This window comes from Danaus plexippus, chromosome 30 (assembly GCF_018135715.1).
Source record: "Danaus plexippus chromosome 30, MEX_DaPlex, whole genome shotgun sequence".
In the NCBI taxonomy this organism is placed as follows: domain Eukaryota; kingdom Metazoa; phylum Arthropoda; class Insecta; order Lepidoptera; family Nymphalidae; genus Danaus; species Danaus plexippus.
The window spans coordinates 3,089,438-3,117,303 of NC_083557.1; the positions used below are offsets into that span (position 1 = coordinate 3,089,438).

The window sequence follows — 27,866 nt, forward strand, 5'->3', positions numbered from 1 at the left end:
CCATTTTAACCTAATGGAAGGTCTGTACTCAACAGTAGAACTTGAAAAGTTGAGCTATTTATACTGAATAAATAGAATTGATATCTCTAGAAAGATACCAAGTCTAATGTCGAGATAAATGCTGACCTAATGAGTACAAATTACCCTTAAAATAATTATCTATCCAAAGAATACTTGTTGACTTTAAGCGCACAGTTACCTACAATCCATTACTGAATCTCTCTCCTTTGTAACATTTGTTTGGTTACGAACCAACTAAAAATTAACGCGAAATCTTTCAGACATAAAATATCACCACGCTAGAAGTCAGCACACTTCAATACTAGACTTCTTTAACTGTATATACTATTGAAGAAAAATATATCGTTCGCCGTGTCATCTCATGTAGGTACTTGGTAACGTAATTAATAATCTATTATATGTTATTTATATATATATATATTTAGAGTGTGTCCTATCTTATAATTAGTTTTACATAGTGCTTCCCCATCGTCTAGGCTGTGTTTTTAGGCTAAAGTGAGGCACACATATTTAAAGCGCCGTATCGCTTAAAGGTCGCGTCACTAAACCTGACTATATAAGCCTCAAGCCTTTGAGATTCTTGATTACTCGATAGTGTGTATAGTGGCTTGTGTGTAGTGTCGTGTGTGTAGACGCTGTGAGTTAATTTTTATAAATATATATATATATAAAAATATAAATAAATTTAGGGTGCCTCTATCACAGACATCTCATTTAACGTAAACAACATTTAAAACTTTCATGTGATAGTAATTTGCTTATATTAAATAATATTGTTTTAGTAGAAATTGATATAACTTGAATTTTATCAAAATTTTATACGCTTAGGTATATGGATAGTATATTATTTTCATTGAACTAACAGCAAACCGGTGCCTGTGTCATGTTCCTTGCAAACCTAACACACGAGAAGACTTTAAAATGATTGTTGATTTAAAATTAAAATGTTCAAATAATATCTATATATATGTACGTATATTTTACTCCTATGATATTATATTTTTACTAACAAAACTTTGTTATGAAATTTTCTTGTTATTCGAATTTAATTATCGGATACGTTCATTATATATCAGCTCTCTTACTAAACCTATTTCTCTATACGTCTGATGATTTGTAACATATACCTACATATATATAGGAAATCGTCTTACTAAAACTTAATTAAAATAATATATCTTTGCAAATTAATAACTTGAAGTTATAAGTATTTAGTAACGAGATGTATTTCGTACTCAGTAATTTAGTAACAGCCTTTACGAAACATATTTTTGTTTATAACAAATAAGAAAAGTTACATATGATAAATAGTCTTTGATAAAATCTCAATCGCAGACACACAAACGTCGAACACAGTACCCGATTTGTTTAAGTCGGTTAATATATTTTTTTTAATTTTATTTAAGATTTAATAGGTAGTGGCTTTTTTCGATATTTTCTTTCTTTCGCGTAAAATAAAAATATGTGTATATACGGCCTTACGAAACAATGACATCACCCGGATTCTGTTATATGTAAATTGGAATTCCATTGATATAATTTTTTTTTGGGTTTTCGCTTAAATACGTCTGTTTGTTAAACGTGTGTTGGGTTTTTTAAGATTATTTACGACCGACTCCAAGCGGAATAATTATTTGAGTTGTGACTTGGCAATCGCACTCTGCAATAATACGTGTATAAGACTGAAAAGTTATATATATATATATAACTTTTCAGTCATGTCATAACTTTTATATAGGAGAACTTTCTCATAATGACTTTTTGAGGTTTTTTAAATAGAAGATATTTAAATTATTATATTTTAAGTTTACATATGGTTACCAGCGACCTCATCACGGCTACCTGCCAGTTAATTCCGTTGCGCGTCCGAAAATATTAGTTGTATTTTAAGCAAAATATTCGCTGCCTTTGATATCGTAATATTCATATAGATTAAGATTTCAATAAAAATTTTAATATATGCATCACCAAAACTCTTCAGGTAGAGCATAAGTTCGGTATAGTTAATAATAGTCACAGATTTGATCACGATTTTTTTGTTAGAATGTTAAAATGTCTGAACTCGTAATTTTTTTGTAAATTTATGCTTAAATTTTTTTGCTTTAATTTTCTTTAATTAAGACATCACAGTTGTTATTTTTTTTTTCATCGAAAATATTACAGAAATCGCAATAAAATTCTTACAATTAAAATAGGAAGTAACTTTTCCCACGACGAGGAACCTTCAACAGAATGTGTGGTTTAATATAGGAATTTAAAACAAACGTGCAATTTATAACTACAATATAATATATATATATATGAAAATTTTATACAGAAAGAAAAATCGTTATCTCTTAAAACACGAGAAAACTTTAGATAATTAATCACAGCAAAAATGACATAAGATTGAAACCAAACAAAAAAAAATGTGTTGTCCGAAAAATGTTGACTGTTAAGGTTTATATAAAACTAGTACATTTTGTTTTACAAACACATTATATAATATACATTTATATGAAAGACAATATCCTTCTATTTAATTAGCACCAATCACATTTCAAACATAACCTGTCGCACTCGCTCTTACGAAAGAACCGTGTATTGTTAAAAGTGAAATTTAAAGTTTATAATGTTAAGTGAAGACAGTCGCGTCCAGCTCTCGGATGGGTGACCGGTTATTAAAATATCTGCTTGATTAAGATTAATTCAAACTTTACCTACTAAAACAATTTCAAAACATTTAGACTTTGTATTTGATGACAACGACTGTGACGATTTGGATGAAATCGTTTAGATTTTATAAAACAAAAAGAGGATATTCAAATTATATTGAGTAATAGTTTATTTGTAAATCAACAAAATTAAATACTTTATCGGTCGGTTAAAAGACAAATATAATATATATGACCTGCTTATGAGTTCAGTTAGTTACAATGTATTGATAGTGTCGTTAATCTCAGCCTCATTAGGTATAAAGCTCGCACTAAGTTCAACTTTCTAAACCACAGTAAGTTTCACTCCCTCGGGGTGTCCACGTAATAAAAGTATTGGACATTCCAATTAAAACTCGAAATGCTATCCTAATGAATTTCGTAACATATCAACTCTGAAAACATCAGAAAGCCGATCACCTTGTTAGCCAACATGAACGAAGAAAATGATCTAAATTTTACGAAATTCTCATAAAAATATTCCAAGGTCCAAATTTTACATAGATATCTAATAAATTATAACTTAACATCTGCTCTACATTCCGTCTTTGTTAATATTCTGCAATACATTCACGTGACATTAATGTTTCATAATTTTACAAGCGCGCGCGTCCACATCGAAAGCTGAGGGATGTGGTTAGTATAGAAAAGGTTAAAATATTAACCCAAATATTAGATTAATTACGTTTTGCAACGCACTCAATAGAACGGTTCTATTTTTACTGTATCAAACTCGTTGACCCAAGGTCTGCAGATGTCAAATATTTCGTGGCCCGAAATCCGCTCAGCCACATCGTGTTCTGACCCGTGGGTCAATTGCCAAACTTATTAGTAGAAGCCTATATATAAATGTCACAAAAATATATGTCAAAAACGAATAAAAGGAATGAAAGTATTCACATAAAACAGCTGTGGTATTTGATATTTATATATATATAAAATTAATCGTAAGTTATTAACAAAGTATTCCTGTCAATATAACATACTTAAAATATAATTATTCGTATGTGTTTTTAGATAAATGTCACAGATATAACTAGTGAAAACAACTGGGAGGCGGCTAACCTCAGACACACTTATATAAACTAGCTTTAAGAATTAAACTTAAAACATTACATTGCATAATAGCTATGTAATGAATATTTGATATTTTACGTTTGTTTCAAATTATGTATGTATGTACGTTCCAATTCTATCTACGAAACAGCGACTATATAAAATATGCAAAGGAAAAACCATTAAAGTCGAAGAGAAAATCTTTTGGAATTGTCTAAACTTGAACACCTTCATTTGTTTATTTGAAACTCAAAGCTTATTTTACCAAACCTTTGTTATAAAGAGCGTGGTTACTTCTACGATGCATTTAGCACGTAGACATTTTAAGGCTTAACATTAATAAAACGTAAGGCTTTTGACGAAAAGTTTAAATAAAACTGACATATATAATATATTTATGAAGTATATATATTTTAAAATAAAAATAACGAAAAAAAATTATTATTGTAAAATTCATGATCTCTTTTTTTTTTTGAAAAATAATCTAAACAGGTCAAGATTTCAAAAATTTTCAATGTGTTTCATCCGATAACATAAGTAACGATAATTAATTTGTATCCTTGCATAATATTTGCTTTGTTTTAATTATTCTCTTAGCGAAAAAATCGATTAAAAAATTTAAATTTTTTTTCACATAAATTAATTTTTTGAGTTAATGAAATTCATGAGTTCTTACAAAATTATACATAAATAGGTTTTTTTGTTTAAAAATAATAATAAAAGACATTTCATTATTTTTGTACGAAAAAAATTACATATACATATATTATAACTAAGTTATGTATTTCTTTAAATATATTAAACGAATTAATGGAGAATTTAAACAAGAAAAAAAAATATCTCACTTAATGAATTTTTATTTAAATTTATCAATAAATCACTTCATCGGATGTACATTAATCAATAAATATTGATTCCGTACAAGACAATATAATTTCATACAAAAACTATTTTATTATAAAAAAAAGTTTACCTTAATTAAATTAAAACACCAAACTCAACGACTGTTCATAGATTTCTAGTTATTGGAAACTTATTCCACGTTCTGTGAAGTATGAAGAGAGTCACTGATAAGTGAAAAAGTTACAAGTTTATCAGCGAGATGTTTTCGAGATCAGTGTGCCGTCACCAGCCTTGCGCAACACAAGGTCCGTGTAACCTGTTTGGTTGCTGGTGTACATTTTATTGTGCTCCGGGGCCGTGCCATCAATTCTATCAATATTTTCGCTTCCGTCAAATTTTTTACAGACAATTTCGCATATTTCAAAAATTTTATAAACAACAAAGCCTATGAACAAATCCGATTATAAATGGTTGTTGTTTGTAACTGAATTGTATTTTAAAGTACTCTATAATTTTCTCGACAAGTATATATAATGTCCTTGGCTGGCTGTCTCCGTTTTAGTAAAACTATTTAAATGAGCGACGTCCCGCCCACGATAATTCCTTGTCGACTATGTCATCACTTTCAAGCCTTTCAAAAGCTAGATTATGTGATGTAACATTAAGAAATTCAATATATTTTGACAAAGAAAGCACAAAAATGTATGTATATATCTTAAATAACATACTATACCTTTAAATAAGTAACAAAAAACCTGCCAAAATTTTTTTGCTTGCCAGTAGAGTCGTTTTTGATGAGCAGATTTTGATACAACTGATCACATCATCCAAGACAAAGGAATTTAAGCGTTAACTTAAAAATATTAACATCTCCGTTAGACGATGAATTTGATTTCCGGCTTCAGAACCTTCGTCACCGGAAACTCCGTGAAAAATCTTCCGTCAATTATCGATGTTTGTTAACAAGGATTGAGTATAATATTATCAGTCAATATTAAGATCGAAGGTCCTTTATAACTCTCAAGTTTGTTCAGTCACATAAAACAGTGGACATTCCAGACGTCAACAGAATAAGTAACAGATAGAGTCATCACTCACAACAGACAGTCATCTGTAATCCAAAATGTATCGCGTTTGAAACATACTTGTGGCTATTTATAAGATAACTAACTTTTCTTTATACATATATATGTAAAGTAGATAATTTTTTTGGCTAGATTTACCGAGATGTATATATATATATATATATATATATATTCTCAAAACTCGATAGTTTAACACATTATGTTCCAATACTCGCCTAGCAACAATTCAAATTGCTTGACCTGCCTTGCTTCGTCCACCACAAAAAAAAATATTTCAAAACTTTTACACGTTTTATTATATAATCTTATACTAACCGAAATGAATTTTGAATAGCTTATTTAAATTATCTTAACGATATATATTTTCACTTGAGAATAATATGTTTTAAAATATCAAAAAAAATCTGGATTTTAAATACCTTTTCTTTATTGAAGAAAATTTATCCCAAAAAAACAATATACTCCTTATTTTGAGTAGGTTACAATCTGTATGTAACAAAGGACCATTGACTCATTTCACATACAAGTGTGGGCGTCAAGGTTTGCTTGTCAATCCTATTAATAACTATGAACCAGTACACAGAACCTTCCCACAAGTTAACCGATATGATTTAATATGCTTGTTTGTTTGTACGGTAAAATACATTAATACGAAAAAAACACCGAAAATATTATGGCCTAATAAAAATTTAATTTTCGCTATCTTTATTTTATGTCTAAATTTATGATTAAATTTGACTTATAATTCAGGTAAATCGATTGTTTTTTATATAACATTCTATTAACACCGCTATTAAGTTAATTTATGTCTTTACATATTAGGATCTTCGCCCACTCTACAACACTTAACTTAGAGACAAGAAGCTGTAAACGGTTAGGGATATATAAAGTTAACCAGGCGTGTTATTATACTCTAAAGGGATTTTAGTTAAATATTTCTAAAGAATAAGATATAATGCTTCATATATAACAACACATCTTTTATTAAAGTCGGTTAAATTGTTTATTGAAGCTCCCAGACGAATAGATGTAAAACATAACCTTTCTTTTAACCTTCAACGTAGACTTTTTATTAGTTTTAATGGTAATAACTCAGTTAGTTATACAAATAGATTTTTTGAAATTATTCTCGCAGTTTGAGGGTAGGATAACACAGATAAAAGATAATTCGTGAAAAAAGTTTAAATATATATATAAATAGCCAAGAAGGAAATTGAACTCTGTTTGTATTTCTATAATGATCGAAATCGCAACTTTACAATATTTCTCAGTCCGAAGATTTTTTTTAAATATCCTGAAAGAATGCACGTTCAAAACCGAAACTTATTTAAAAAAAAAAAATCTATTTTACAAGAAACTATTCATTATTAAGCGACCGTGAACGATTGAAAACTTCGAATAACCTTAGAAATCAATTTGACAAAAAAAGCAACAAAGGGTCCGCTCGCAACGTGTGTTATAACTATCATTACTTTACTAATACCTAACTATATCGGGGACATTATTAACTTCTGTATCCGAACATAGTTTCATCCATTTATCTAAATTCCATCCAATCCATCCATCCAGATAACTTTCCCATCGATGGAACATCTGCTAGGATGAAATCCTATATTTAACCAACACATTCAGACAATATTTTTTATCAGTCTTTTTGGCTTTTTTATTTCGAATCATAAATATATATTAATTGGAATAATTATCTAATAAAAAGCGAAAAATCAATCTCATTTCGTTTTATTGATGGTTCGTTTATGATAAAATATTTATTTGTTGCATAATCTGTAGATAAATTAATACAAAATGGCCGCCTGATAGCATTTCTATTAAGAGTTTTTTTCAAACAACGTTTGACATTAAACCGAAACGTAATTTATACTTTTTATTACCTAATTTTATATATTTTAACCTCACATAAAAAGGTCTTCACTAATCTCATTGGAATGTTGCAACTTGGATCGCGACAACTATACTGCTTGCTAAAGTTTTAGATAAAACTCATTGAAAATTAGAGAATAAAAAAATATCACATTTGATGTATAATATGATCATTGTTTCAGATAACAAAATGAAGCCACTGCTATCAGTGGTGTCGCTGTGCCTTCTGCTGTGCGTACACGCGCTGCCGGAAAACATCGAAGACGTCAAAGAATTACCTCAATCCAAAGAACCAATAGTGGAAGCAGAAGAATCGAAGCCTCAAGCGAGAGCCGAAAGGTGCACGACCTGTAGCACACTTAAACTAGGCCTTAAGTCCCCAAAAGAAGTATTAGCGGCTTTGCATTCCTTGCCGGGAGCGGAAGTACACACTCAGCAGTCCTTCGAAGGCTGCTCCAGCGATAAAGGATGTGCAGGACTGAAGCTCAAGGACGGAAAAGTCATAGAACGTTTCGGGAACGTAGAAGCCTTCAAAGCCGCAGCTGCCTCCGATGTGAACAACGAGTTCAACTTCCACGCCGGTTTCGGAAGCGATTTGTTCAAAAGCGCCAACTCACCATTCTGGTGGATGAACCAAGACAGTCCTTTCAATGGCGGAGCTAACGGTGCTAGCTTTGAGAAATTCAGCAAATCCTCAAGTTTCTCCTCCGGTAGTGGAGGTAACGCTGCATTCACTGGAATGGACCTATCAGCTAACCCGTTCTTAAACGGACAGTTTTCCAACCTAGGCCTTGCTGGTGATGCTAGCTCTGTAAATCCCTTCCAATCATCAACCTTCGAGTCATCGGCATTCAGTGCCTCTAGCAAAACCGGTCAGGCTGGACTCCAAGGTTTCGGAGCTCAAAACGCTGCTTCAAACTTCGGAGCTAGTGCCTTCAACTCTGGTTTCGCTGGCAATAAATTATCTGGCTTCAGTGGTTCAAGCCCAGCACCTTTCGGATCTGGAGCTAACGTCAACCTCATTCAGAACGCCCAAAAGAACGACTTCGATTTCGAGCAACAGCAAACTCAACAGAACATCGACGAAATCTTCCAAAACGCTGGAAACCTCGGCGTGGACGCGGGGGTTACAGCTGGGGAGTTGCAGCAGACCTGCTCCGGCTTGGGATACGCATGCGTGCTGAAAACACAATGCAACAACGGCGTCGTAAACATCAACGGAGCGGCTGCGCTACAAGCTAAAACTAAGGTGAGTAACTTACAGAATCTGAAAATTCGTAATTCTCATTTAACACATGTACATCCGAATTTTTTTTGCATTTTATCGTTTTACTTAAAGATTTTATCCGCCTTTGTTTTTCATTGAAAGTATGTCTCCTAAAAACACGAGTATGTCTTACGAAAAACGCTCACAGAAACACGTCATTGCTTTGGTAATTTCTCCATTGTCTTACTCTGGACACTACACCCTGTAGGTGTATACAGTATGTGTTTTTTCTAGTGTCTAACATGAAACAGTCAATTATATATTTTAACAAAGGCATAGTCAAATAATAGACGACCTTGACACCTCGCCGTAATTATGTAAGGCCGTGCTTGTTTATTTTTAAATGTCATTTATAAAAGGTCACGTGTAATGAACGATCGGAAAAATATAATCTCTCTTTAAAATATAATAAATCATCTCCATAGTATTGATCTATAGATTATTAACGAAGCTAAAAAATACACATAAAATAAATACTTTAAGCTCGCTATATATTTATATTGGAAGTGTAATTTATGGAATTAATAATATATAGTGACAAAGATTTTACGTTAAGTTGTTCTTGTCTGAACCGAGATCGATACAGGTTTAGAGGATGGATAGTCAATTAATAAATATGAAACATAAAATTCGTGTAAAATTTCATAATTTATGAGATACGTGTTAACAATAAAACAGAAAAATTCACATTCAAACCAGTTTAAAGAATAAATAACGGAGTTTTAAACCTGTGCTGTCCAATTAAGATTATTGTTAGTTTTTTGGAAATACCATATAGACAGCTAACCGGATCCTGGTCTCAGGGGAAACAAACATTCTATCCTTCATGATTTATGTCATATACTATATAATCATATGATATCTTTATCATAAGTTTATGTTAAAAAAATTACATCTCAACAAATAATTTAAGTTTTATATCGACTTAGTTCAACCGAATAATGAAATTACTGAACGGAATCCAACAGATAAGAACATATTTTATCTTAATATTATCAGAAACTAGTATCTAATAAAGTATTACATATGTAATTTTAACAATAACAGATAATCTTCACAAATAATTATTACGAAACGCCATTGCGGGTAAAGTGACCGATTGTCGCTAAATGTCAGCGTTACTCGATTACAGAAAAGACGGTATTGTGTTATCATCTGACAGCGTAATGAAAAAAACCTTATAGCGGCTATAGCACACAATAATACAATTAATTTTGGGCAAAAGATTCATTTCTATTCAGGATTTATTGCATGTGAAATTATGTTGCAAGTACGACATTGTTTAATAAGCTAAGCCGATGTTGGTGAAACCTTTGCTTAGTAATAGTTGTTATAAAAAAAAAAACATTTTATTTAATTTTAACCAGAATCATGGTTTTAACTTCGACCAACAGTATTGAAACTCCTTAGAATTGACGAAAAGATCATTTTATAGGAAAATATAAATTTTAAATCGTTTTATTCATTCGAAAATAAAATTTGGCTGTGCTTGGAGACATCAATAGATTCTTTAGATATCATTTCTGTATCCACGTACCGAAATATCTGCAAGTAACATTGTAATGACCATATTCTGTTGAGAGAACTGTCAAAAATGCCAATATTATTTACGAATAAAATGTCAACAATGTTACCATATTGAAATTTAAATTTAAATAAAAAAAAATCTCAAATAAATTTGTCACAACTCAATATTAATAATCGGTTTATTAAATTCAAACCTTTAAATTATTTACTTTTCGTTTTAATTAATTTAAAAACTTCAACGCGATAGTAATAGTAACAGGTTTTTCAATGAAACGCGTACTAAGAATATTTAATCGTAATCAATCAATTAAGTTTTTTGACCGTGACTTCGAGTCGAAAAGACGTTAGATGTAAATTTTATTAAATACCTAATTATTTCTCACCTTGTATGTGTGTTCATGCACATTGTATGTGTGTTTATATAAACCGATGTTTCGCAATTTCTATAAAACTTTAATTACGCGGACATCCGTCTCATCGTCTTGGAAACACGTCAATAAAAATAATTTATATTTAATACATTGTATTATAGTTGAAAAGATTTTTATTCATATACATCGAGATTTATCTGCGGTCAGCGTATGTTTAAATGTACCTTATATACAACTTAGTATATATATATAGCGTGGACATTTCTGAATTAAACAACGGAAAAACAGTCGGTGTTTGAAACAAGGAGTTTGAGATCCAAATCATCTATTCAGTTTCCCAAATGTCAAGGTCTTTGAGCAGGATGCTGGAGGGTCAATGTATCTCTATATTTTTTACCTAATCTTCCCATATAAATAACAACTAGAAAAAGATATTCTTTATTATAAAATATAAGTAAATAATTATTTTCGTTCAATATGATTATTTAGTAAACGCGTTTAAAAATCAATAGTTTTATATTTTGCCCAGTATTGAGTTTAACAATGTCGTTAGTTGAACATGCATTTCATCATGTATAAATAACTCAAAAGATTACATTATAATAGTTGCAACGAGAAAGCAACATTAAATACGAGATTTTATTAAAGTCGTTCCATTAAAGTCCAAAGGAACTTATATATATATGTGTATTTCATTAGCACACCCGCTAACCTGTGAGAATCTTTATCTATAGATGATAGATTAGATGCACATGGTGGCAGGTTTCTAAGATTGTGTGTATTTTAGGATTTTAGGTACATTTAGATTTACTTGAGATTACGAACTTACCGTCTGCGATATATCAGTCTAATACTAAGAAAATTATTAAAAAATAAAGTTGTCTTATAAAGCCAGTACTTTTAACTAGAACAAACTCGTTATTATCTTAAATCAAAACACCTTAAATAAGTTAAATTCAATTTACAAAGACACAAGTCATGTCGACAAAATACTTTCCCGCGTAAAAGTCAGCAAACCAGACGTCATCGCTTTAACGTCACTTCGGGTGCGTTCGGGAATTTTAAGGTTCGGTTCAAATTAAATGTGTGTTTCCTAAATATATATATGTATATTTATTCATATAAACTTAATTAAAAAAAAAAGACTTGTAAAATAAAGAATCTTTAAAATATTGAATGAAAACATCACACAATTTTATATAATAGGTAATTTAAATTCTTTAAATTCTTCAAATTTCTACATTATTAACACGTAATAAATTTTATATAAAACTTAAAATATATAAAAAAAGCAATAATAATGTATTCATAGCAATTCAAAAATTTCAACTTGTGACCCAGAGAACGGGTTCCATACCGTGAAGACGTGGCTCAAGAAAAGTAAGGTCAGAAAAAAAATATTTAAATAACATGGAATAATATAATAAATTTAACGTTTTTATAAACAGCACACTGGTTTTCCGACTTTTCTTGTATTTGTTTAATTTTTTATTATATACATTACTGTTACCAGAAATATTATACGTGAACAGTATTTACTTGTATTCTGAGATAAAAAAAATACCTTCTGAGAAATACATAATGTAAGTATTTTCTTATTCAACAATAAACTAATAAAAAAGCAGAACAACCAAGGCAAGAAGCATAATATAAAAGTTTCATCACAAACTGTTTAATGGTTTTTAAAAAAAAAAGTGATTTTTATAACAAATCCTGTTCATGAATTGACAGTTTTATAGAATTTTACCAAAATTATATAATTAACATGTGTTTTTGCCGGATGTACTCACTGTAAGATATTGTCAAAATGTCATTTTAATACCTCTCGAGGCAAACGTTTTGTACAACTCGCAAATAAACATGCGCACACACTTAAGACGCTTTAGGTATAATAAAAATTTACTTTTACAAAACAATATTAACTTAAGTAGAAATAAATGCAAATCTTACACACATTAATTACGAGCCTACATATAAGGTAGGTACACATTTTAAATCATATAATGTCGGCTTCAAAATTTGGCTTTTGTGAATTTGCCGAAAATTTTAAATCAAGTTTGTTGCCATGGCAACCAGATAGTAAGATTATCATGTAAAAGAAACAGTACTGATAAATAAAAACGTTGACATTGGCAGAATATTCCACGACTCCAGTGCCAATGAAGCCATGGCATAAAAAATAAAAAGTAGGCAGCAGAAATACTTTACAAATATCTAAGATCATTACCAAAAGTTTGTTTCGTTACTACGCACGGATCGTTTCACGTTTCTCATTCAATAGCCTACTTTAATTCTATAACGTGACAGGAGTGGTGATGCTAAACTATCAACGCTCCGTGCGTAGTTAGATGTAACTTAAAAAAAAATAGTAAGTATATTTTTTATTAGTAATTATATTTTTATTAACGCAGTAATCTAATTCAATGTTTTAAAACATGTAACAATGAAGATTACTTCTCACGGATACCATTCATTGTAATTGTATCTATCATGTAGTTTATTTTTTGCTTTCCGTTAATAAATGTCGTTTTTATGAAGCTGTAGTAATCTTGGAAGCGTTTTATTATCTTTGAGATAATTATTTAACATTATAAAACTTAATTACACTATGGAAACATAGTTAGAAGGCTTGTATATACGTTTTTGAGATTAATACGTATAATCGTTTGTATGTAATTGATAGTGTACATTACTCTTTATGTATATGATTAAGAGGTAGCTCCTGATGATTGCCTGGGCACGTCTCCCAAAGCGCTGAACTAACTACGCTAATTCAATGCTAGTAAAATCCGTATACCTTCGAATATCCGACATTATCTAATAAGGTAAAGCAATAACTCCGTAAACATACAAACGTGCATATCAAATACAAGACTATCTTTATAAAAAAATCGGTCAAAAACATCGGCTCATTCAGTGGCAACAATTAAATCACATCATACTGTAAGTTCCATTGTAAGTGTTACGTGAACATGGACACGTAATAAAAAAATTCATTGCAATATTTTAACACCCCTGTGTCGTAATCTACGGTCGCTTGCGTGTTGAATAATTTGTTTATTGTATGACCTCAAACACTATCACCACCATAGCTTACCATCGACACTTAAAGGAAAAGATTTACAATAAATATAAATAAATATTCCGCTGTTAAGTTGTCTATACGATTATATGTATACGTCACAATAGATCAAGAGTAATCCTATTGTCACGTTCGAATCAAATCAAATCAAATCAAATCCTTTTATATTTAAATCTGCATAGTGCCTAGATTTTACTCAAGGATTATTTAAGATTAATGTTGTGAAAGACGTTGCTTAAATGCCTTTCAATATAATATAAACAGGATATGACCTGGGCTAAATATAAAATAATTATTTTATGAAACCTTTGTGCATCTGCTTGATGTTTTTTTTTTGACACAAAAAGCAGCATACGATATTAACGTTCAAAAACCAGCGAATTAATATTTTTTTAATAAAATTAGGACTTTTTATTTATTAGTACTTCTACTATTTTTTTTTCTAAAATTTATTCAAAGGTAATAAAAATATTAATTAGAAATTAATATGCTTGTATATATATATATTTAAGATTTAAATTGACATCGACTTCGTCGGATAAACAGACGCCAAACATCATTACTTATATCTAGTGATGATATCGATAAAGATTATCCATCGTTCCCATACTTATATCAAAGCTACTACAACTATTTGACAGCTGTCAAAGTGACTTAGCATACGCAATCCACCAAAAAGGTTAAATATATGATTTATTTATTGGGAAATATAATGGATTGCATTATCTGTGCAATTCGAGAATTCACTAAATACCTTATATAGCTATTTGTTTAAAATTAATTACATGTTTATACTATTATTGAACGATGCTTTGTATTTAATTTATTTGTATTATCAACTATAGTCATTATATACGTGTATATTGTATATTTATTCCTATTATTGTATATTTATTCATTGTTTGTTTTTTCTATAAATAGAGAAATTATTTTTTTTATCGTTTTCCATAGTTTTTGAATCTGAAACAAAGGAAATAATACATTATTTTATTTTATTTTATCACCGTCATTAATTATAATATACATTCCAAAACATATACAAACTCTATACTGAACGTTGTCCGTTTTATATTAAATCTAGGCAATAAATTTTATACCTGGCAACATTAGCATACAACAATAAATAATTTTAACAAGACATAGGTTATATAAGTGTTTAGTGTCAGATAAACCTACGGTCATTCTATTAATTTTATGTTAATTAATATCGATTGAAAATGATTTAATGATATCGATATTGCACATGAAATAACTCGCACACTTAAATATTGTTTATCAAAATACAAATAATCGGTGAGGTATTAATAATGGTTACACAACGCGAACACTGAACCTGCTACCCGATAGTCGGGATGTTACACACTGAGCAGTCGTGTACATAACTGTTTCATCACTATGTTACACCACATCCGAGCAATCGGTTGATAAACTTATAATATACGTGTTATAGGCTTTTATTGTACAACTCAAATATCTTAAGTTACTGACTGCATCAGTTTTATGATTGCTAATTTGTGAACTAGATGGCGCTTTAAACAATAAAATGTGAATATTACGCACTTAATTTTTTTTAATCTATGGACGAATAATGGGATTTCGAGCATAATGTATACCGATCTGTGGTATTTAAAAGAAGGTTACATTTAGCAAGCAACGTTTTTCATTATCAACACTTCGATTTTCATTCTATGTCACAGTTTTTTTACTGAGTTATCTTTCAAATCCTGTATATTCTCCTTGTTTTTAACATAACTGGTTAACATCATATAAAACAAATATATTCATTCAAGCAATTACTCGCTCGAATGTATTTCTGTAAACAAGTACGTAAGACAAAAATGTATGTCGTCGCACGACCTCAGGGTGCTGCAAACGAAAATTGTACCTTAACACACACACCATAGCATCTTTATTGCATCGACGAAGCTGTGACGAAATATATCGAGAAGACATAGTTTTGAACTTGGATTCAGAAACGTAAAGGTCAGAGGGGTGAATAAAAAAAATACGATGTTTTACAAGAACTCGATTTTAATATACATTTAATCATGTTTCGTTATTACGAAAGAGAATGATGGCTACTGCCTTTTCTATTTTTGACCCCCAAATATAAAGCGTAGACGTATTATTTGTTATCTAACTTATGGCTTCATTCACACTGAATTCGTGTAGTATTTCCTACATAAGGATCTTGGAAACGTCTAATCTTAACGCCTTAAAAATAAATTATCTGAAAAATTCTTATTCTGGAAGACTTGGTTCCTTAAAATATCACTAATAACATTATCAAAGTATGTCATGATGCTGTCTCGTTGAAGCATCGAGATCACACAGCCAAAGATACGAGATGGTCGAAAAATATCCCTATTAAACGCAGAAAAACTAATTGGCAACTTATACTTGGGATTAGTATTTGTAGAGTGATTGGGTAAAGAATCTTTAATAGTTATCACCCATTCATTATTCCATATCAATGATGAGTTCTATGCTTAAGGTCATCAGAGTTCCTTGTAAGTTTTTCTGTCGTTGCATTTGTGTCAAAAAACAGACACAAAGATGATTTTGTTGTCGTAAATATTTATTTTATTTATATTTCACAGAAGCAATACTGCAACCTTGCGACGGAAATATGCTGCAGAATCGAGACCGCTCAAGGAGCCGTTGGATCTACCGCCGGCCAGGGTTCTGGTCTCTTCGCTGGACAAATTGGTTCCGTATCAGGAGGTTACGGCAGTCAGACAACCCAAAGTGGATTTTCAAACGGATTTGGTGCTAAAGGCACCTTTGCAACCGGAGCTTCTTTCGGATCTGGCATCGGATCTGCCAACAGAGGCATCACGGTCGAATCCACTAAATTCGGATCTGGATATGGCTCGACTCTCGCACCCACCACATCCAGATTTGGATCCAACGGCTTCAAATCCACGAGCCAAACGAACTTCATCGACGCTGATTCACTAACCGCTGGCAGTGAAGCTGCTGGTGTTTACCGACCTGGTGCTGTCGGATCTGGTTTGAAACCTGGTATCCCCTACCTCCCACCCATTGACGTCACAGGCAGTGGCAGTAATGTAGTCTCCACAACCGTCTTCCCTACCCCTACCATAATCACGACTCCTAGACCATTCACAACCCCAAAACCGACCTACCTGCCCCCTATTTCATCAACCTCAGCCCCAGGTTACTTACCACCTATCGGAGAACCAACCAACAACAGAGAGACCATCGTCCCTAAACCCGATTATCAAGATGGTTCTATAATCCTGGACGAAAACAGATTCCCCACAGCTAGACCTACCCCCGTGCCTGTACCGAGTAAGTAAATGAAACCAAGACTTTGATGTGCCTGTTTAAAGCAACACTTATTCGATTTGCGATGTATCATGTCATTGTAATGATTGCTTACCGTCGAGGAGTGTGACTCGTTCGTTTATTTAATTGATGCCAACATTTATTACTAAAATAAGTTCCGGATTCCCAGACGTAATGAATTATTTATGTGAACAATGTTTGCTATTGTTTAAGTGTAGGTTAGTGCTGAGTAGAGGAAAACTATAGAACTTTAACAACATATTAGGAAAACCTATTGACTTATACTTTTTTCTTTTTTTTTTGTGTTATTACTTATTAATGTTTGATCCATAGTTAGTCGTTACTTTCACTTTCGACTCCCAGTAAGTCGTTGCTTATTTTTGTTCCACGCTCAGTAAGTCATAACTTACTTTATCAGGTGAAATCCCCGCTGGATGTGCCGCCGCCCTAAAGTGTACTGCCGTCGAGTTCTGCACAGCTGAAGGTGTGATCTCAAACGTTACTGTCTTTTTGACCAGAGATCAAGAGGCTTACAGAGTACCTCTCACGGTAAGTCATAGTTTATTTCTATTTACAACGACTATTCCATGCAAACGCCAAAACCGCGAAGATTTACTAGAAATATTAATAAATTAACAAAGAAAGCTTAATATTTTATTTGTATTTAATAAATAAAACATCCTTGAGACAACAACAGTAACACATTAAACATGCTACAACTATTTACGTTCATAATAAAACAGTTTCCATCCCAAGTCAACGAGATTTATTCAATGGATTTGCGTGTTTCAACTCCTCTGTTTTATGTATCATCCACATACACTGAGATTGATTTGTAATCCACATCTGACTCACGTCTCAGTTTTACGATAACATAACGTATTGTGAGGACATAGTTAAATATAGTGTATACATAGACGATGCAAAAAATCAATGCGTAGAGCTAATATTTGCATTGATATGTTTGCGTGGACTTATTCAAATTCTACGATAATAATGTAGGAAAATAAATGATAGAGGACACTTGTGTAGGATTGCCGTGACTTGGAGACTGGACGCATTGGTAAATGCTGCCGGGATCCTTACTACACCGACCCCTGGCCTGTGAACCAGCTGGGTAAGTGGGTGCCCGGGGTATTCGGGGGTAACGACGGTAAATACGTTCCGGATAGCAGAGTTAGTCCAAACAATATCAGACCCAGTGTCACGGTCCGCCCTCCTGTCACCGGTTCCGTCATATCACCAGCCTTCCTGTAAGTATTTTTATACTGAGAAGGACTATGTATATAAGTTTCCCGTGAAGCTATAAAGTAATTGTTTTTTCAGGACTAAACCCACGCCTACACCATTTGGGCCCAACCAAGTTTCTCCTGGTTTTGGCTCCACTGTAACTCCATTGAATCAGAGAGGTCAGGGTCAGTTCCCTATCGGAGGTCAAGGACAATACAATAAAGGTGGTCTGGGACAATTCTCTCAAGGGGGACAGGGGCAATTCACATCAGCTGGACAAGGACAACTTGGCATCATAGGACAAGGTCAGTTTACTCAATAGTTTGTGTTAACTTCAATTTAAATTGTAAATTAAATCAAAAATTTAAAAGTTACCACATCAATGTATTTCTCATTAAGCCCCAATTAGTTTGACGTAAACGCCATGGATCAGCTGGTTCTATATTCACCGTTTATTGGCTGCGACTGACTAATTGTAATTTTATCCAAAAAGGTCAAATTGGATCTGGATCTGCAATCAACACAGCTTTCGCCCAAGGACAGGTTGCACAAAAGGGACAAGGGTCGTTTGTGTCCCAAGGACAGGGAGTGGTTGCATCCAGGGGCCAAGGTCAAGTGGTAAACAGAGGTCAAGTTAGCAAGGGACAAGGTTTCTTGGTGAATCAGGGTGCGGGGGTTGGAATCAATAAGCAGCAAGGACAATTCGTCGGTCAGGGTCAAGGGCAAATAGTGTCCCAAGGTCAAGGACAACTTGTTTCCCAGGGAGTGGGACAGGGAGTCAGACAAGGAGTCGGGCAATACGGCCAAGGACAGCTTGGTATCCAAGGACAAGTGAGTGTTTCTTCATGGAATTCACCAAAAGTTCAAAGTTGTTAAAAATATCGTTACTAGGAGATTATATATTATTTAGTTCATAAAAGATAATAAAGTCTTCATAGCTTTTATTCTCTGTAGCATCATATGCAGAGGTATATTTTTTTTAATGATAATAATTTCATTTCCATGGCAACGACTCAACACGTTCTATAACCTTATTTCTAAATAAGTAAGCTGTGTATGATATATTTATATCTCAAAGACAATGAGGAACGCAGAGTTTTTAGTATACTTATATGAAGAATGAAGTTACACTTAGTCATAACATTTTTTGCTTAATAGGGTGTCCAGTCGCAATTTGGTGCTGGACAAAATGGCTTAGGCGTAGCAGCAATTGGAGCACAAGGAGTGAACGGTCAGGGACAGTTCGTAAATCAAGGACAGGGCCAATTCGTATCAAAAGGTCAAGGCAGCGCTATCAATCAAGGATTTGGTACTGGCATCCGTCAGGGAAGCGGCGTGGTTGCGTCTCAAGGATTCGGGCAGGGAGTGCGACAAGGACAAGGCACGGTTGTGTCGCAAGGATTCGGTCAGGGAGTCCGTCAAGGACAAGGACTCCTGGTCAATCAGGGAGAGGGACAAGTATCTTCGCAAGGACAGGGACAATTTGTGAGCCAGGGTCAAGGACAACTCCTAAATCAAGGACAGGGACAATTTGTGAGCCAGGGTCAAGGACAACTCCTAAATCAGGGACAGGGACAATATGTATCGCAAGGTGAAGGACAGCTAGTCTCTCAAGGACAGGGTGCTCTTGTGTCCCAGGGTCAAGGACAGCTGGTCTCTCAAGGAGAGGGTGCTCTTGTATCCCAGGGTCAAGGATCTCTTGTTTCCCAAGGATTCGGACAAGCCATCCGTCCAGGACAAGGCGCTTTCCTGACTAATGGCCAGGGACAAATAGTCTCTCAAGGAGGAGGAGCTCTGATCAATCAGGGTGAGGGAGCATACGTCACAAATGGCTTCGATCAAATCCGCCGAGCTCAAGCCCAACTCGTATCTAAAAAGGAAGGGCAGTTGGTTACGCAAGGGGAAGGAGAGCTTGTTTCACAAGGCCAGGGGCAGAGAGTGTCGCAAGGATTCGGTCAGGGTGTCCGCCAGGGGCAAGGATTCTCTGTGACGCAGGGCGGAGGGTATGGTGTTGAAAACGAGTACGGTGAATCAGTGCAGAGGGTTTTCCTTCAACAGTACAACGCTGGCGGGCAATGTGGAGTTCTGAATGTAAGTGAAATTTGTAACATATTATTATAAAAAAATAAATATTTTATACGGTTATTTACTATATAAATAATTGTCTTACAAGATCATTCCACGTTCGGACTGATTAGTGATGTAATTATTCAATCAACGCACGTTTAAAAGAAATAAAACGAATACATATACATATATATTATAAAATAAAACGCGATGTTTAAATTATAATATTAATTAAGATAAAAATTGTGATTTTTCACGACGCACCAAATAAAATATATTAGAAAAAACATCAAACAGCCGTTGCGTAATTTCGTTAGAGGCTGAATTTGCATTCGTTTATTTTGGACATGTTATTAATGATGCATGCATGATATTTGCATATGCTTGGTATTATCGGCTTCGGGTCTTTGGTAATATGTACATATAAATACAAACAACTCAATTAATTTAATATGTTCGGACGTTAATCAGTTGTTAACAAACTGAGCCTCCGTGTGTTGCGTAGTTGTCATCTTAAATGTCAAATTTCATTATACTTTTGGTTGTTTAAGCTAGATTTGAAACCTGACTCCGTTTGAAAGATGATTTCCGTAACAAAAAAGCTGCGATTCAATTAATGCGTGTCGTTAAATAAGTCACTGTACAGCTTGATGAGGATAAATAGATTTTGAAGGACGGACATTTACATTTAAATTGTACGACTTCGTTAACTAGTAATGGATAAGATTTTGTCGAAAATAAACACTATTTATATAGAGTTAGTCTTTAATTCTAAAGCTATATTTGTTTTTTAACTTCACATTAACCTGGCGTCTCGGTTCAGGGCCAACGTCCTTTTGGCAACCGCAATGAATTGGAAGCCGATTTCGCTGAGATACCCTGGCAGGCGATGGTGCTGTTGCAAACTAACAGAAGCCTGCTGTGTGGAGGAGTCATCACCAGACCTGATGTGGTGGTAACCTCAGCCGCCTGTGTTGAAGGGTGAGTTCTCCAAATAACTTTATAGATAACACCATTTTAACCACTTTTATTATAGATATTTTCGTTTATCTTTAGATACATATGGGTTATACTTCTATTAATACTTCTGCATCCACAGCCTGGATGCCAAGAACGTGCTGATTAAAGGAGGTGAATGGAAGCTCGGGATAGACGACGAGCCTCTGCCGTTCCAGATCGTCCAGGTCAAGACGATTCTCCGCCATCCGCTGTACAAACACAGCAACCTCCACTACGACGCTGCTATCCTGGTACTCGCTGAGAACTTGAGATTCGCTAAAAACATCTATCCCATCTGTCTCCCTGACAAGGATGACAGTTTGGACAAATACTACAACGGCGTCGGAGAGTGTATTGTAACGGGATGGGGCAAGCAAGTTCTCCAAGGTGAGTCCATTATTAGCCTTCAAATAATCCGAAACAAAAGCTTTGATAAATAAAAATCATCTCCCACTCGGACACATCTCACGACATTACATTAATAAGATCTGAATAAACATCTGATTATATTTTTTAAATCAAACGATCTATGGACGCTGAAAACTATATCACGTGTTGTAAATCTAGAACCGTCATCTGTAAATTATTGTAAACATAGAAGAAGCTACTCGTTGTGTACAGAATGTGTTTAGTATTGCAAGAATAAAAATCAACAAGTGTTTACATACCGATGCGCAAGCCTTACATCATTGAAGCTGGACAAATGATGCTAGGGCGTCGTAAATAATGTAAAAAAAAAAAACAAAGTAAACTCTGTATTAATGATTTGGTAAATGATTTTTTAACAGAAGATACCATTTAATTAACTTGATTAATATAACAGTAATATAGATTTTTGTCGTTACAGAGACAATCAATATCAATATTGTATTTTGTGTCTGTGACGAAAACTGATAGTGTGAAGAAAATGAAAGCGGTCGGTAATGTGTTTTGTGGGTCATTGTCGAGATGGCGACTGGTAACATCGCTGAGACAAACTTAAAACGATTGTAAAATATCTTGCACGTAAAGAGGACTTCGTCTGAACGGATTTTGAAGGGATTTTCGTAAGATAATTGATTAATCGACATAAATTTTGGTTTTAAATCTAAGTGTCGTTTCGGGTTTATTTAGTTACGAAGAATCTTTGATAATTTAAATATGATATAGATACCATATGAATCTTTTTTCAACTATAATAATATTAATTTTTACCAAAAACTGTAATTTTCTATCTGAATATATGTAGATATTTATTAACAAGTAATTCCTTAAAAGGGTTTTCACTGACACAATATGAAAAAGTCGACATATATATATATACATATATATATATATATATATATATATATATATATATATATATATATAAAGACTATATCAGAAACTAATGATGTAAGTACGTCGGTAGTTTTATGAATTAAGTAAATATTTACAAACGAACGATTGGCTGGCGAAATAATTATCAAATAATTGATTAATGAACAGAAGTTACGTGACACACATACATACAAATTCACATATAATTTGTAAAACTTTTAACATTAAGGAGTCGAATGCAAACGTAAAAATACTTGAGCCAATAATGACCGTCTGTTTGTCTATTAATTTAATTCCAACCTAACGTGCAAACGCTATTTGAAACCAACAGGTTAAAAAAGCGAATTTTAAAACACTGAGATTACTTACAATCACATTGTTAACTAAACCTTTAGCCTTACATATCACGAAAACCAGTGTCTGATCTGTTTTAGCATCATATCACGTCCAATATTAAGCAAGTAAAAATGACTTTTCAAAACCTTATTTCATCAGACATCACATCAAATGGTTATATGTACATAGTTCACTAACTGTTACACATTACTAGATGTGTTAGAGAGAAAATATTTAACAATTACACAATATTTAACCGCTGGTTTACATAAGAATACAAATATATAGCAATAGCATTAAAGGCCTACAAAATAAACAACATTCGTTATTTACCTTACAAAAAAAAAATAATAATAACTGTAATAATATAATAAATAAATATTATAACTATAAATCATAGAGGTCGCAGGTTCGAGTCCGGAGATTAAATCTAGATTACTAAGTTTTGTAACGTGAGAATTCATAAAACATTATACGCTGAGAACCTCTTCAAATAAAATAATTTTCAAGGCTAACATCTGGATTCTCAAACCGAATGATTTGCATACAGACAGCCGAACCATGAATATATTAGATAGTGGTTTAATAATTCAGAATTACAAACAAAAAATCTTGACGTGAAGTCTTCATATATATGTATATGTATGCTTTTCTCGGATGACTGTACACTAAACTGGTCGCTGTTCATCGTCTGTCAATTGTGTAACATATTTAAGCACTAAACGGCGGGCACCGGAGAGATATAATTTAAAAAAGGAACATATATATATATATATATATATATATATATATATATATATATATATATATATATAGAGAGAGAGAGAGAGAGAGAGAGAGAGAGTCAAGCTTATCTTACTTAACTTACCTTCCTAATAATATGAATGCCTGTCTGTGTGGATGCTTTTCGCTCTTGCAAACGAAAACTATTCGCCAGTTTTTCATGATACCTTCCTGTAACCTAGTTTAGACATAAGAATAAGATATAGGTTATTATTTTTCTCAGAATTCCCTGTACTTTTTGATACGCCTACGTAATAGTTGTAATGTGTATGAAGTCACGTAACACAGACAATAGATGTCGCTAGCGATAGGTTATGATGTCTATTATTTTAAACACTTCATTGATTTCTGTCCGAGTAAAATTCTAAAGGTCACGCAGACGAAGAAGCGGGCTAAAACTAGTATATGTATAATTGAATTCCCTGCCACTATAAAGACTCTATGCGTATATCCTCAGCAAATGTTGCTGATTTGGAGAAAGTTACCATTAATATATAGAGTAAAAATTCCAAACAATAGTTTAAAATAATATATTTATTTTTTTTAAAAAAGTTTCTGACCAAGTAATTATACAACTACTTATTAAATTTTTTATGAACTCAGTTGACTCCAGCACGAACCGATGTTCCTTTTATCATTCTGTGAACAAAAGAATATGCAAACTTTTCATTAATCACCTCATTTATTCACATATCTTTTTAAATTTTTCATTCTTTTTTATTATAAATATAATAGCATTAAATAACGGAAACGAATTAATTGTCTGTTACCTCAAACACTCATAATATTCTACCATAACGTAATATAATCTTAAATACCGTGTAATAAGGAATTGTATACAAAAGATTACATGTTATGTAAGAGCTTGAATATTTTAAATAATATTGCGAATATTCAACCCATTATAGGGGTCAAGTATCTGGTACGTGAATAAAGAATCGTTGTTTATGATAATGGAGGTTTAATGCGGTTGTGTTGGCTGAACTATAAAAAATATTTTACTTACAATTAATATTAACGCCTACAAATTTTAAATAGCAATTACGGTTACGTACAGAAGTGTAAAATTTTATTTAATTATGTACATTAGATAAAACAAAAATTATTATTTTCTGTTATCTATTAACGAGTTAGAGATTTCTTATCTTATGTACAAATCTGCTAGCAGCGAATAATATATAATTCTTAAATAAAATCATCAATAAATTCCTTAATATTAATGAAACGAATTATAATCACAACCTGACCTTCGACCGAATTCATAAAATTTTTCAACTCATTTTTACTATGCGACATAATTCTTGAATCGCTATAAATATTTGTGTAAATAAAATAAAGTATGTTTATCCTTGTACTCAGCATCAATAACAATATCTTACTGTTTATAACAACAGTACGCCTCCTTTAACCTCCTTAAAACGTGTAAAATCAATGAGAAAACCTGTATCCTATAAAATTATTCTCTTTAAATTTAGTCTTTTAACAATCAAATACACTTGTGGGTATAGGAATTTATATAGAATTCGTCTACGTTTAATTTAATATGATTTTGGTTATACAAAATATTTTCTTTCGATGTATTTCTTCTCAACCTTTAAACGATTTCGTAACACTTATTAATGGTGCGGAGATTTTTTTAAGACATGTCAATGATTCATTATGAAATAGCATTGAGATACACATATTCGGATGTTATATATACGAATTAATATATAAATAACATGATCATTAATAACTCACCCATAAAACCTAAAATACTTTCCTATGATTGTTGAAAAACATTAATCTTTAAGCAAAGATTTAAACCTTCAAGTTTGACATACGCTGGTAAGGTTCAAAAAAGATTTTTATTTTATTTTTAAAATCTAAATTGATTTAGACATTATATGTCATATATCTAAATATTATCCGTGGCTGTTTTTTTTTGTATTTTTCGGTGCTAATGACCCCAGAAAACTGTCACCCGTGTCATTTCTCGTTCGTTAAGGTGGAACAAGGATAATTTTTTTTCACTGAACCTGTAATAATACTTTCTATACCTTCCAGCTCACCTTCAAGGCAGTATAATGCACAGCATCAACGTCTCGCTCATCAGCCCAGGTGAATGCCAATCCAAATTATCATCAGAATACCCTCACCTCCTGGACCTGTACGATGAAGACAGCTGCGTCTGTGGCCAACCTTCGAACCCTCTAAATAATATTTGCAGGGTAAGTCATTCTATCCTAGTTAAGGACTTCACGGTTTAAATTAGAACAAGATAATGGACACCACAAAAGATATTTAAAAAATTATTTCTGATGGCCAATAGACAAGATAAACAAGGATCATAACAAGTAACTTAGTCTGAATCAGAATTTAAATAGAAAGAGAGACGAAAGAGAGAGAGAGAGACGAAAGAGAGAGAGAGACAAAAGAGGACGAATAAAGACCAAAAACTTACAAAAATAAGCAAGTGAAGGATATTCAGATAATATTGAAATTATAAGACAAAAAAGTTATTATAGTGTTGGATACTATTTTTTTATGCCTTATTTTCAGGTTGACATTGGCAGTGCTCTTGCCTGCACGACTGGCGACGGTCATTACACCTTCCGAGGAGTGTACTCCTGGGATTCTGGTTAGTAGTCAATAGCAATTAATATTAAAGCTCAATAATAACGCGCACTAGGTTCCAGCTTACAGCTGGACTGATTCACGTCTACACAGAATATCTTTGTGTGAATAAAAGTTATTACGTAAATGTGTTTGTTTGAACGCAATAACTGAATACTATGTTCCTTTTCAGGATGTCAAGTCGGAAACCAAGTGGCTGGTTTCTATAGATTCGACCTGGAATGGTACCAATGGGCCATTGGTCTCATCGAAAGCGTCAGATTCGCTCAATACAGTACAGTTACCAAGGTCACCACGGGGATATACACTGGTCAAATAAAGGGTGGAGTGAAGGGCTTCTCTGGAGTCAAAGGAGTCAAGGGTTCGTCAAACTCTGGATCATCGATCAGAGCTGGTGCTGTAGCTTCAGTATCATCTGGAGCAGTCTCTTCGGGATCATCAGGAGTCATAAGTGGCCTTAATAGCTTCAACTTTGGAAAAGGTCAATTCGGATTTGGACAAAGTCAAGGCCAGCTGTCTGGTAACCAAGGGCTGGTCAGTCAGGGACAGTTCGCTGGTAAAGTGAACCAGTTCCAGGAAAAAATAAACAGTGGTAGCTCAAGCCAAGCCGGTTTTGGAGATGGATTCAACTTCAGCGAAATCAAACCGATCACTAACGGCTTCAGCGCCACCTTCTCCGAGAAGAAAGTCTTCAAGACCGAACCGAAATTCGTGACATTCACAACGAAACCAGAGATCGTGACGTATACAACTAAACCAGAAATCTTCACATTTACAACCAAACCCAAAATTATCACTTACACAACCAAACCCAAAATCATAACCTACACAACCAAACCCCAGATCATCAGATACGAGACATCCGGCAGTGGGACCAACCCCCAATACGTAGCCCCAGGGGTGACCTTCAACCCCTCCTTTTCAGAATTAGTGGGTAAGCACGAACACACAGCCAAATGCAAATGTTTAGAAGGTAAATGAGAGAATATTGGTCCGTAATTTCCAGTGCCATACAATCTATATTAAAACATCCACGACACAGTACAAAAACGAGACAACAGTTCCTAGTTCAGAGAAAATCAAAATGGCGACCAATAACTATAGTCAACTGTACATAGGTAGATATTCGGTAAAAACTTTAAAACAGGCTCTACCTAAAATAATATTTATGATTTTATTATTTTTTATAATAATTAGATTTTTGACCATATTGGTCCAAACGACCAACATGGTCGACCATCTAATGTGAATTGGTTAGTAAAATAAGTGTATTTTTATATATATATAAAAAAAAACTGATATACAGATTATGTAAAAAATAAGTATTTAGTCAATATTTTATATATTGATATTTTGTAATTCTAATATTAAGATTAAATAAAAATTACTTTCTTTATATAA

At 32.9% G+C, this 27,866-nt stretch overlaps 1 protein-coding gene across 1 annotated transcript; it reads left to right on the top strand.

Annotated features, from left to right (window-relative positions):
- The first annotated feature begins 578 nt into the window (after positions 1–578).
- On the top strand, positions 579–27,866 carry LOC116776575 (uncharacterized). Its single transcript, XM_061525685.1, has 13 exons — positions 579–658; positions 7,759–8,825; positions 16,424–17,138; positions 17,554–17,684; positions 18,168–18,388; positions 18,462–18,670; positions 18,859–19,196; positions 19,524–20,456; positions 21,256–21,413; positions 21,532–21,818; positions 25,896–26,059; positions 26,391–26,469; positions 26,638–27,866. Exons 2-13 carry the CDS (start codon positions 7,767–7,769, stop codon positions 27,444–27,446), a joined length of 5,103 nt encoding a protein of 1,700 aa, XP_061381669.1. The 5' UTR covers positions 579–658; positions 7,759–7,766; the 3' UTR covers positions 27,447–27,866.

What these genes read in the sequence shown, in the direction of transcription:
- LOC116776575 (XM_061525685.1), top strand. Translation starts at nt 7,767, where the DNA reads ATGAAGCCACTGCTATCAGTGGTGTCGCTGTGCCTTCTGCTGTGCGTA. An exon ending in CGCTACAAGCTAAAACTAAG is followed by an intron (nt 8,826 to 16,423) that starts GTGAGTAACTTA and finishes TATATTTCACAG; the next exon opens with AAGCAATACTGCAACCTTGC. An exon ending in AGTGTACTCCTGGGATTCTG is followed by an intron (nt 26,470 to 26,637) that starts GTTAGTAGTCAA and finishes GTTCCTTTTCAG; the next exon opens with GATGTCAAGTCGGAAACCAA.